Here is a 13,068-nt window from a genome sequence, read left to right as displayed (position 1 = left end):
GACTGTTGTCTACAATTCATAGGGATCATTCATGAGGCTTGATTCTGATTATTGACTCTACTTTATGCTGTGTAGACCTTTGATCTGTGCCAACCTCATGGATGTGATGCCCATCATAGAACATACATGTTCTGAAAAGCCTTAGAAATTACTTTATTCCCTTAAGTAAGCCACTGTGAGCATGAAAATGATGTCTCAGGATGTTTTAAAATAAGTTTCATCTGGTGAGTAGATAAGTCGCACTGTAAACAATAGTATTTTCATCTCAGTGATGGGGAAAATATTCCAATTTTAGCTTTGTCAGCAGTCGAATAATTTCCCACATTAGTGTATGTTATCAAACGTCCTTATAGAAAAAATGTGAAACTACAAACATGTTTTTGTTTATTTCATTTGTTAAACTTGTTATATCTTTAATCTCTTTCAAGTCAAAATACTTTTTTTTTTCATTTCAATGTGTTTCTTTGTCACTGTTTTTGTTACAGTATTTACCAGTTTAGGAACGTCATTAAAATAATGTTTATAATATAAAGCTGTTTAGTTCTGTCATTTTTTATTAAATGGGACAGATACTTCATTCTTAATAGATAATACTTTTTAATATAAATGTTTACCGAAAAAACCTGCCTTCAAGTTGTTAAAGTCTGGGTTGCCCTAGAGGAGATCTTGTTTATTTGGTGGTAATAAATAAACTCGCTATGCACCATGGATATTCCATTTCTCAGCAGGGATCTTGGCAGCTGTGGAGAACATTTTATATTCTCATCAGCTGCATAAAGAGCCCGTGTCCCCTCTCCTCCTTATGGATTCAGATTACTGGTGTATACTCACCAAAATCCCCATTCAGCTGTGATCATTAATATAACAGAGGCTGGTTTGACAAGCAGATCATTTCTTTATTATCAGTTAAAGAAATGTTGTGTTTATGTATTTTGGATAGTGGTTACTGAAAACACACAAGCACCAGAATATGCACATATATACTGATTGCAGTTTTTACTAGAAACTAAATCAAACTAGTAGTACTAGAAATTTTTTTATTTGGGACTTCAGAGTTGACCATTCGTATTCGTTTGTATTCTCTCTTTCTTGTTGCTTCTGCTTCACAAGCTGATTAGTATATCACTGGAATATTTTGTGGACTTCAGTCCTCTTCATTTCTTTTCTTACAGACTATGGAATCCCTAAATGGAGGCAAACCATTCCTGCAAGCTTTCTACGTGGATTTGCAGGGTGTCATCAAAACCCTTCGCTATTACGCAGGGTGGGCTGATAAAATTCACGGGATGACCATTCCTGTAGGTAGGTGAAGTCTTGAGTATGCCAGAAGGTAAATGTGAGGCTTTATCAGAAAATGTTCACCACCAAACACAAACAGCAGTCACATAAAACACAGATATGAGCACACTTAGAGCGGCTGAAATTGACTGAAGAACCAACTTATATCATTAACTTGGACAAAGTCCCCTCTCCTGTACCTAGGTAGTCCACATTTATGTGTAGGGACAAGCCACTGAAATCAATACATCAACCGACAAAGGATCAGATATATATTTGTCAGCTGCCCAGAGCTCAGCACTGTGCTCAGTGAGATGCTAGGAGTGTGGAGGGGGTACCAGATGGACAGATGTCAGGGAAAATTCAAGAGGACCAGGACTTGGTCCTTGCTTTCCTGAAACATAGGATCTATTCTTTGGAAGGAAATACTCTGAAATGTGAATAGTTGTGTCTGAGTGGTAGAATTATGGATGACTTTTTACATTTTTTTAAAAAACATTTTTCTATTTTCTATGATAACCATGAGTTATTTTCATAACCTGAAGAACTACAGTAATCATGATCCTTTTCTCTTTTTTTAATATTGAGATCCAGGCCGGAAGAGAAAACTGACAACACAGAACAATTAAAGGTCTTTACAGAATGAGTTACAGTTGGTGCTAAGTTGTGTGACTTGGCATATCTGCACTGTAGTCGTTTAAAGGAGAGGGAAAATATCCAAGACTGAAGTTGTCAGTGGGAGTTTGTTTTTTTTTTTCTTTACCCAGAAAACTTTTATTTAAGGTATACAAACTTCATGTATTTCATATATATAAATTAAGGAACATAAAGATTATTCCCACCCTACCTTCCCTCTGGCCTGCACGCCTACCTTTCTTCCTCCTCCCTCTCCTATTTCCATTCTTATGTTTTACAAAGATATATTTTCAATTAACTTTATACACATAAGGTCAACCCTATACTAAGTAAAGAGGTCAACAAATAGTATGACAAAAAAATTGTCCCTCAACAGTCGAGATAAGAGCTGTTCAAAGTCATAGAATCTCAAAGTGTCAATTTCACTTCTATAGATTACCTGTTAGGTGCTCCGTGTTCTCCCTGGTCAGTGGTAGGTTTTGTTCTGAGCTTGAATACTAATGATAGCTAATACCAATTGAGTACTTCCATAGTAGCCCCAAGAGGAAGGCAGTATTATTAACATCCTCAGTTTACGAAAGAGGAAGCAGGCCTGGAGAAATTAAATAGTTTTCGTAATTCACTCAGCAAATAAGTTTAGAGCTAATATTTTGATATTAGAATCTAGGCTCTTACTCATTTCACTAGATGATCTATGTTAGATTCTGGGAAGAAGACATACTATTACAAAAAACATGACAGACTCAAAGAGAAAAAAGTGTGTTGTCAGTAGTGAGTAGACAGAAGGAAGGAAACTACATGTTTATTGTGTGTTTAGACTGGATGCTGCCGAGTACTGCACTGGGTACTCTATCCGTGTTTTCTGGAAAACAGTGCTTTCCCTGAAGAGGGCATACTAGTAAGAGTGGAAAGTAAGGCTGGGTATGTTGGCATGTCCATGTTAGGGCCTTCCTTGCCAGGCTGAACGGTATCAATTTACCAGAGAAAAGAGTGGTTGGGCTGATAGTATGGATGGGTTAGGGCATTGCTTCTCAAACTTTAAAGTGCACAGCAGTCACCAGGTGTCTTCTTTAACTACCATTTCTGCTTAAATGGATCTGGGATGGGGCCTGAGCGTCTCCATTTTTAACCTGCTGTCAAGTCCCACCTGTGTTGCTGATCCTGTGCATTGAGTAACAGGGAGGGGACTCAGAGAACAGCACCAAGCTGGGTGACTGTTCCATTGGGATGTCTCATCAAGCCATAAGGTAAATGGGAAACAGTCACAGTGAGCATAGAGAAGGGATAGAGACAGAGGATTTCAAAAAGCTACTTTACAGTTGCCTCTGTGAGTGGCCATGACCTTGAGAAAATGACTTCTGATTAGAGGTGCTCTTTCTCACTACCCAGAGGCTTCCTTGTTCAGCGGATTCAGAAGCCTGCAGAAGATTGCTCTGGGCAAAGAACAGATTCTTAGTTCAATCCTGTCTCTAAGGAGACTACAGAGCAACTGTTCTGCAGCACCATTACAGGATTTGTGAATAGCCAAATCAGTGAGGCAGGTCACTGTTTGTTATTAGCATGCTTGTTAGAAGACCTGAGGATTACAACTTTTGTTAAAAAGAGGGTATGTATCAGCCTTTTTGAGTTGAACTCTTCTATTTCAATAAGGAAAGGTAAATTAAGATCAAAGACCTTATTATTTTTTTGCCTTCTACTCCACCTGCCATTTCACTATTGAAACAACAGTCTTGCAGACATTTAAATATCTTTTCAATGCTTACCAAATATCTTAGGAATAAGATGAAACAGAAGGCTATACAACACAGATCTGTTTGGCCTAAGGGTGTCTTGGTTTTGTTCTGCCTCCTTAAGGGGAAGACCATGATTAGGTAAAAATTTGTTGGAGGCTTTGATAATGTTTGATATTTTAACGTAACTTCATTCTTAAGCCTCACCATGTTCATCTGAGGTGCTCTGGAGATACTGAAGGTGTAGACCGAGGAGTTAGAAATAGGGGGCTTTTACTAGGCTGTCATGGTAGTCTTCTCCCTTTTATTCATTAATTACTGGTCAGCCCATGAAAGAAAAAAAAATGGGGAATTCTCTTAAGCAGTGAGACTTATTTTCCCAAATTTTATTTCTTTTAAAGTTTTATTTCTTTTTTATTTACTTGAAAGGCACTGGGAGGGGGACAGGAAAAAGCAAGAGAGAGGCCTTCCATCTAGTGGTTCACTCCCCAAATGCCTCCAACAATTGGGGCTGGGGTCAGGCTGAAGCCAGGAACCTGGAATTCCATCTGGATCTCCCACATTGGTGGCAGGAACCCTAACAGATACTCCATCATCTGCTTTCTCCAAGGATATACCTTAGCAGGAAGTTGAATTGGAAGTGGAGCCAGAACTTGAACCTAGGAACTATGCTATGGGATGCAGGCATCCCAAGCAATGTGTTAGCCACTGTGCCGCAGCGCCCATTCTGTCCTGTTTATCTTTTTTTTTTAATAATTTTTTATTTTATTTTATTTTATTTTATTTTTTGACAGGCAGAGTGGACAGTGAAAGAGAGAGACAGAGAGAGAAAGGTCATCCTTTTGCCGTTGGTGCACCCTCCAATGGCCGCTGCGGCCAGCAATCCGAAGCCAGGTGCCAGGTGCTTCTCCTGGTCTCCCATGTGGGTGCAGGGCCCAAGCACTTGGGCCATCCTCCACTGCACTCCCTGGCCACAGCACAGAGCTGGCCTGGAAGAGGGGCAACCGGGACAGAATCCAGCACCCCAACCGGGACTAGAACCCAGTGTGCCGGCACCGCAGGTGGAGAATTAGCCTATTGAGCCACGGCGCTGGCCTGTCTTGTTTTTCTTAAAGTATATTTATAGGGATATTGGGATTATGACTTCTATAGTGTCTGGTCCATAGGCAGAGTCCTTAGCAGGCTGGGGTTTAGATTATGAGAGGTGTCACCATGGTGCCTCAAAGAGGTGAGGGAAGAATGGAGGACAAGGTGAACAGGCAGCGTTCTTCTCTGTTCTGGCTTAGATACATTTGGTCTTGCCCAGAGCCTGCTGGGAATTTAGCCAGCATTGCCTTTGGTTAGTCCAGTGTGTAGTGAATCTGTTTGGACTAAACCAGGGGATCATAGAAGACAGTCAGGTTAAAGGAGGGTGTTGTTAATAACTCACGTATTTATTTTCACATGTGTTCAGTAAGTCAAGTCAGTCCATTTGTACTTACTTGTTTGTAACTCCATGATTTAACATTAGCTGGATTTTGTTTCTGCATATTTGGCTTTGTCCCATCTTGAAATCTCTAACGCAGGAAGATAATTAGACTTTAACCATGATGTCTTGATTATGTTACATGTATTTCACTGCAAACATTCTAATTTTTGTTGGAAATTACACCATATAAAGTGCTTTAATTTGTATAGCACTTGAAAGTGTAAATAATTCTTTAATATACATCTGTATAATTTTGTATACATTTCTGTGAAATAGGCTGGATCTAAAAAGTCATTGTACCCATTTTATAGGTAAGAAAAAGAGACAATACGCGTTTAGTATCTTGAACAAAGTCATGTGTGGCTATGACGTGATAGGCCTAAGATTGAAACCCAGGTCTCTTTCTGTCTAAGCTGTTGTAAACCCTGTTCTGTGGAAACCGGTTCAGCAGAGCAGGAAGGTGGATGGGACAGCGACATCTGCACATGATGTGGATTCTCAGATTAGTAAGCGGTTGGTTGTTTTTATTCACAATAGCTATGCTCTATAAAGTTTGAGTGGACACTGAATTAGCATGCAAAGAGCTTTTGACCTAGAGAACGTATAGTGTTAGGCTCCTGTGAGCTTCTGGTCACATTTGTGTCAGCTAATCAGAACATGACCTTGGTTTTTTTTGTGTGTATTTCTTTTGAAAGACTCTGTTTAATATATATTGCTTATTGATGAGCTTTAAACTCACAATAAATCAGCTAGTAGTCCTATAACTCAAGCCTAAACAAAGTTGGATTAACACACCTAATTTCTGCATAAGACACATCATAGCCTTCTTGCACTTAGGAATCCTAGACGAGCAATTCAGCCATTTGAAGCAATGAAATTATGAACAAAACCCACAAAAATGAGAAAAAATAGCATTAAATTGATGACAGGAAGCTCTTTTTATTTTAAAAAAAGATGTTTTTTATTTATTTGGAAGTCAGAGTTACAGAGAATGGGAACCAGAAAGGGGGGCAGAGGGGGAGAGAGAGAGATAAGAGAGAGAGAGATAGAAAGAGAGAGGGGAAGAAATCTTTGTCCATTTGTTGACTTCCCAGATGGCTGCAACAGTCAGGGCTGGGCCAGACCAAAGCCAGGAGCCGGGAGCTTCTACTGAGTCTCCCACATGTGTGTAGGGACCCACGTTCTTGGCCATCTTCTATTGATTTCTCAGGTGCATTAGCAGGGAGCTGGGTCGGAAGTGGAGCAGTAGGGACTCGAATCTGCACCCATATGGGATACTGACACTGCAGGCAGAGGCTTAACCTTCTACACCACAGCGCTGGCCCTAGGGTTTTTTGTTTTCATTTTTAAAGATTTATTTATTTATTTGAAAGTCAGAGTTACACATAGAGAGAAGAAGTAGAGAGAGAGAGAGATCTTCCATCTGCTGGTTCACTCCCCAAATGGCCGCAATGGCCAGAGCTGTGCCAATCTGAAGCCAGAAGCCAGGAGCTTCTTCCAGGTCTCCCATATGTGTGCAGAGGCCCAAGGACTTGGGCCATCTTCCATGCTTTCCCAGGCAATAGTAGAGAGCTGAGTTGGAAGTGGAGCAGCTGGTCTCAAACCGGCGCCCATATTGGATGCCTGCACTGTAGGCAGCGGCTTTATCCGCTACACCACAGCACCAGCCTGGTTTTTTTTTTTTTAATTTTTTAATATTTTTAAGATTTATTTATTTATTTGAAATAGTTACACAGAGAGGAAGCAAGGCAGAGAGAGAGAGAGAGAGGTCTTCCATCCGCTGGTTCACTCCCCAGTTGGCTACAACAGCCAGACCTGCACTGATCCAAAGCCAGGAGCCGGAAGCCAGGAGCTTCTTCTGGGTCTACCACGTGGATGCAGGGGCCCAAGGACATGGGCCATCTTCTACTGCTTTCCCAGGCCACAGCAGAGAGCTGTGTTGGAAGTGGAGCAGCCGGGACTCGAACGAGTGCCCATATGAGATTCTGGCACTGCTGGCGGTGACTTTACCCACTATGCCACAGCACCGGCCCCTGTTATTGTTTTTTAAAACAATATCAGAGCTGAAATAAGAAGGCAGTTTCTCCTTTTTCAGTCTTCAACCTTAGTTGAGAATGTGTGCTCCAGATGACGTAAATTTGTTTCTGCTCTGCATATACATGCTAGTAAATGACTATGAAAACATTCAGTACTGACTTTTGGTTTACAGATAAATTTTAATGAATAGGCAAGATCTCAAATACAGAATCTATGAATAATGAAGTTCAGCTGTATCTGGAACCTCATTTTCTTAAGATAACTCTCAGGAATCTCAAATATTCTACAACCTTTATGGTTATGAATCTCCATTCCTTGACCAAATGAGTGACTAAGAATTTTCTAATGAGAGAAAAACACAAAATTCTGTCCAGTCACCCATAAAAAATAATCTGAACGGTGGTTTTTCTTTAATTAAAAATATAAGACTACATTGCTTTGCTACATTAAATCACTCCATGGTTCATCCAATTTAATATCTCTGACACTAGAGGATAAGAACCAAAGAGTGGAAAGAATTATGTATTATGTCTTTCACACCTTCCCATTTAGGAAGGCTGGGCCAACATACCATGTAATGAGAAGAGCTATGCTTTTGTCTCAGGCATTAACTCCAACATCACATTCATTCATTCATTTGTTCATACTTTCATTCATTCATTAAACATTGCACTTGCTATTTTCCAAGGTTTTTTGTTAGGCACTGGAGATGTACAAGTGATTAATATGTTATTAGAAGAGTAAGGAAAACAAACAAGTGGGCATACAACTGCAGTACAGTATGGTCTACTTATATCTGAAAGCATGGATTTCTGAGAGTGCATAGGAGAGACCTCTCACCCAATATTTAGGCTTCCTGGAGGTGGGTAGGCTATACAAGATGACACCTGAAGAGGAAGTGAGGGAAGATCTTGGGGGAGCTCAGAGAGTGGTAATAACCTGTGCGAAGCTTGGAGAGAGGCAAGTACAGAGCAGTGGTGGGTCTGAAACTATACCAGCTAGAGAAAGACAGTGGGGCCCTGGGCAAGTTCTATTCTGTAAGCAATGGTGAGTCACTGAATTATTTTAACTACATGAATGCCCGGATCAGAATTGCACTTTACAGAGAGCACTTTGACTATAAGTGAGTAATCATTTTTAGAGAACATGTATCTGATTTATTTCTCCTCCTGAAGGGTAGCCTCCCACTGGAATATTTAGGAAGAGGAGAAAAAGGTTATTTTATAACCACTTTTGAGCTATTAACTGGACAGCTGTTTTCTCCTTCTGAACTGAGAGCTTCTTCCAGGTCTATCCCATGCAAGGCCCACAAATGGATGTTACTGCAGAATTATGCAGTACCAGTTTGATTCACAAGGGTCTTGATGTTATTACCTTTAAAACACTATCCATTATTTCCTGCCATGGTACCCAGTGGAGCTATTCTCTCTGATCATAAATCCTATTCTTTGATCCTTCTACTATGGCAACTCTTAATTACAGTGACAAATAATATCATTACTATGATTTATTGAATGGTTGCTCTGTGCATGTTATATTATCTTTAATATCATAGCAACCCTGAGTAGAAGAATTATTTTCCCTTTTTGATTATTTCCAACTATATCAGAATCTTCTGCTTTCCTCATACTCATGACTCCCTTGTGATGGAGGATCAAAACTTGTTTTCAATTTACTGAGGGAGAAATGGAGGTTAATTGATTTGTATCACCTTCGATTGTCTCTGTAACAAGTGTTGGTTTTATTGATTTTATGAGAAAATGTAGTCCATGCTTTATGTTGAATTCTGACATAAAATAGCCTTAAGATAATAATATATAGAAGATGTTAAAAAATATCCAGGTCATATGTAATTATTTATCTGCTTCACCCTCTTCCAGTTTCACCTGTTAGACTAGTGAATAGGCTGAACACCCACACACACTCTGACTTGGATCCTAGGGTTTTGCCTTTAGGCAGCTCAGTGTGGTTCAGTGTTGTCCACAGTAAATAGATAGGGTGAAATCTGAAATACTGTTCAATCAGAATGAGAGTGAGAAGAAATTATTCTATTCACTTACGAAAAACCGAGGTTGATAGGGGAACCTGACTGGTGGAGAACAGGGGTCATGAAGTCAGCTTAACAAGAAACCCCTTTGAGAAGTTGGGACTGAAAAGGATCTCTGCAATTCCCTAGGCCAATCTCCTCATTTTACAGACTAAGAAACCAAGCTCAAAGTAAGTAAACTAATCGTTTTCAAGACCACCTAAAGCAGTAATGGCAGAGCTAAGATAACCTCGTGAAAGACACAGGAACACTTGATCCTACTTCTAGAAGCTACCAGCAGACTTCTGGGAAGAACAGTGTTAGCACTACTTCCTGCTAAAATAATGCTGTGGTGTTTGTGCAGGCATTGATAGAATTTATCATTATGGTTGTAAAATGCTTGGTGAGGTCTGTTCAGTACCTACATGCATAGGAATCTTCTAGAGTACATAGTGGGATAGGTCATTGTAATTGATCTGATTGTCTAAATCTGGGATCATTAGAAGGGTTGCCTGCTCCTTGAAGAGTTAATTCAGTACCAGATAATACAAGATTATTTGTATTCTCTGAATTATATTATAAATTTAGTTTTGTTGGGCCAGAGCTGTGACTCACTTAGTTAATCCTCCGCCTGCGGCACCGGCATTCCATATGGGCGCTGGGTTCTAGTCCCAGTTGCTCCTCTTCCAGTCTAGCTCTCTGCTGTGGCCCGGGAAGGCAGTGGAGGATGGCCCAAGTGCTAGGGTCCCTGCACCTGCATGGGAGACCAGGAGGAAGCACCTGGCTCCTGGCTTCGGATTAGCGCAGTGCCGGCCATAGAAGCCATTTGGGGAGTGAACCAAAGGAAGGAAGACCTTTCTGTCTCTCTCTCACTATCTATGACTCTACCTGTAGAATAAAAATAAATAAATTTAGTTCTGTTGAATAAAGTCATTTTTATTGTTACTATGTGTATAAGATTTGCTATAATTAGGAGTTATTTCTTAAGGTTTGTATTTGATACATTTACCCTCCATTTCTGGCACATTTCAGATTTTTCTTATTTAATTGACCATAAAGACCACCTAATCATACTGTTTCTACTTTGTGTATGCAATATATCAATTCTGTCAATTTTTTCTAACAACTATAAAATCAATGTTAAGAAATAATGTTTTCACTGAATGAATTACCTGGACAATTAAATTGCTCTAGTTAAGTACAGCTGTCTCTCCTTTGTAATTTGATAAGCCCCCATCAAAAACACAGAGCAGGGGCAGGCATTTGTTGGAGTAGTTAAGATGTCATTTGGTACGCCGACATCCCATATTATCCCATATTGGAGTGCCAGGGTTCAAGTCCCGACTCCACTCCCAAATTCCAACTTTCTACTAATATGCACCTCGGGGCAACAGGTGATGGCTAAAGTTGAAAACTTATTTTCTTAACAAACAAACATAGATCAGTGTCTCCATATTCCATAGATACAGAAGAAGTGTATTCCATCGCTCATCTCTAGCAATAAAGGCTTTTCTTCGTATAGTTTCAGAAATGTCTCAATGCACACATATTCAATGTGCACCATATCCACAGTTTAATTTAAATTCATAGTGTAATGAAGTATTTAATTGCAAGGCTTTTTATTCTTTGTGAGTTGAAAACTATTGTTCAGTCATTAAGAACACTTAGGTATGAAAGGTTGTCTCAGCTATGCCTTATAAGAAACCCCTTTTGATCAGAACTTTTTACTTTCTTGAATGAAAGAGGAAAGAGTGAGAAAGAAAAGTTCTGTACATATGATTTACTATTTCTTTTTCTTTTTTTTTAAATTATTTTTTGCTTGGAGAGAGAGGTGTGTGCACACACTCCCATCCGCTACACTCTCCAAATGCCTGCATTGGCCTGGGGAAGGGAGCAATGCCCAGAGCCAAGAACTCAGTCTAATCTAGGTTTCCCACTTGAGTGGCAGGAACCCAGTTATCTGGGCCATCATTACTGCCTTCACATTAACTAGAATCTGGAATCAGAAGCCAGAGCCAGGAATCGAACCCAAGTACTCCAGTGTGGGACACAGGCATCTTAACCACTGATTCAGTATTTCTCATCTCTTCTTTGTTTCTCTGTAAACAGGGTCTAACTTGTTGATTCAAAACACAGTATTTAGGATATTTTTCTAATATCCTCATCAAATGCAATTCTTTCTAGCTGAGTCTAAGCACTCTCTGTAATCCCTCATATTCAATAATTAAACCTAAATTCATCTTAGCCTAAAATGGAATATCTGAGTTTCGGTGGAGATTGTTTTCATATCAGGCTTTTAAGCTTGTAAGATAAAGGTAGAAGAATGAAGAAATAAGTTCTGTGTTATTCTGTCATGTTTAGAAAACAATATTAACATAAAACATGGGAAAAGGGGCTGTGTGTTATTCTAGACAAGGAAGAGTAGTCATGTGTTATCTCAGGTATAGAAGAGAGAAAACATTTACACCCTTTCTTCCTATGGAGTTGATTCAGCCTAGGTAACCAGGAGAGAGGTGTTCAGTCCTGGGTTCCCCATCCAAGGGGGATATTGCTTTGTAGTATTCCCTTCAGAACTTGAGATATCAGAGTTTGTGTGAGTTCTCTGTCCAGATCCTTAAAGAATCATTTTTATCTTTCATCACAAAAGGGTTGTCATTTGTTTGGTTTGTCATTTTTTTTCCTTTTGTTGCCCTATTTATCCTTCTTGATCTAATACTATAGCCCTGTTGTTTGTGATTACCCATCTACATTCAACTCCTTCCTCACAAAAGGTCTTAGACATCACTCCATGTCAGCAAGAAGTAACTCTAAAGACAGATCATTGTCCCTCTACCCCTCCTGGATTTGGAGGGCTAATGTAATCCCATACAATTCTTGCTTTATAAAAAACAAAAGGGGGAAATGTTAGTAAAGTGGCACAGTCTTATCTATGGTGCGATTTACACCCCGGACACCATCATAGGCTCTAGCCCCCTCCACCACTGGGAAGCCTGATGATCCTATGGCACAACCACCAGTGTCAGCTCCACCTCCATCTTGATGGGATTTGCTGCTCCTACTTCCCTGCCCAACCCCCGGCAAAGCTTTAAGAGGACCTGTTCCTGAACACTTGGCTCTCTCTCGCTCTCTCTTACGCTCTCCTTCTCCCTCTTTTCCTTCTCCGCCCCTTTTCTCCAGTCTGTCGTGTCTCCCCCAATAAACCCTTTCCCTTAAAAAAAACAAAAAACCAAAGGGTCTTGGATATAATTTCATGGGTAAAGAACTTATGTTCTGAAGAGCATATCCAGCTCTAGGAGCCACCACTTAACCAGTTATGTCACTTTGGCCTTAACCTCTCTATGTGGTGTTTTCTCCATTATAAAATACTAATATTGCATTAGTTTAATTTTTTTCACAAAGATGTGAGCATGAAGTGAGATAAGGATGTGAAAATAGTTTACATGAGTCTGTTGAAATATGTATTGTTGTTATACTTATTTCACCATTTAAAGAGTATTAAAAACACTGACCAGATTTTTCTCTACTTCAAGATTCTTTCAGACAAATTAGTGAAGTTAACCAAAGAGGCAAAGAATAAATAAATAAATGGAGGTTACACAACTGTGAAGTAACTTCACATCATCGTGATGCCTGTGTGGACTTCCTTTTACCTTCTGGTTTCCTCTCATCTCTCTCTTTGGTGCATGGTCTTTGGATCAGCTGCACGGGCACCACCTGGGAACTTGTGGGGATGCAGACTCTCCGGGTCCATCTCAGACCTGTTGACCCAAAATATGCATTTCAACAAGGACTCCAGCTACTTTGCACATTTCAGTTGGAGAGGCACCAGGTAGAATGGAGAACAGGATGATTCTGCACAGTGAACTAATGAACAATATTTTACTACTAGGTTT

At 39.9% G+C, this 13,068-nt stretch overlaps 1 protein-coding gene across 1 annotated transcript in view; it reads left to right on the top strand.

Moving 5' to 3' along the window:
- The window catches only part of ALDH1A2 (aldehyde dehydrogenase 1 family member A2), a 126,958-nt gene that overhangs the window by 63,344 nt on the left and 50,546 nt on the right, over nt 1-13,068 (top strand). Inside the window, exon 4 of the mRNA XM_002717704.6 lies at nt 1,173-1,302. Within this exon, the coding sequence (XP_002717750.1) occupies nt 1,173-1,302 (130 nt within the window). The remainder of the gene's footprint in view (nt 1-1,172; nt 1,303-13,068) is intronic.

Source organism: Oryctolagus cuniculus, chromosome 12, assembly GCF_051225735.1.
Source record: "Oryctolagus cuniculus isolate XC-2025 breed Fujian yellow rabbit chromosome 12, ASM5122573v1, whole genome shotgun sequence".
Lineage (NCBI taxonomy): Eukaryota > Metazoa > Chordata > Mammalia > Lagomorpha > Leporidae > Oryctolagus > Oryctolagus cuniculus.
The sequence above is the reverse complement of the archived record's forward strand: the minus strand, read 5'-3'. Positions and strand labels throughout refer to the sequence as shown.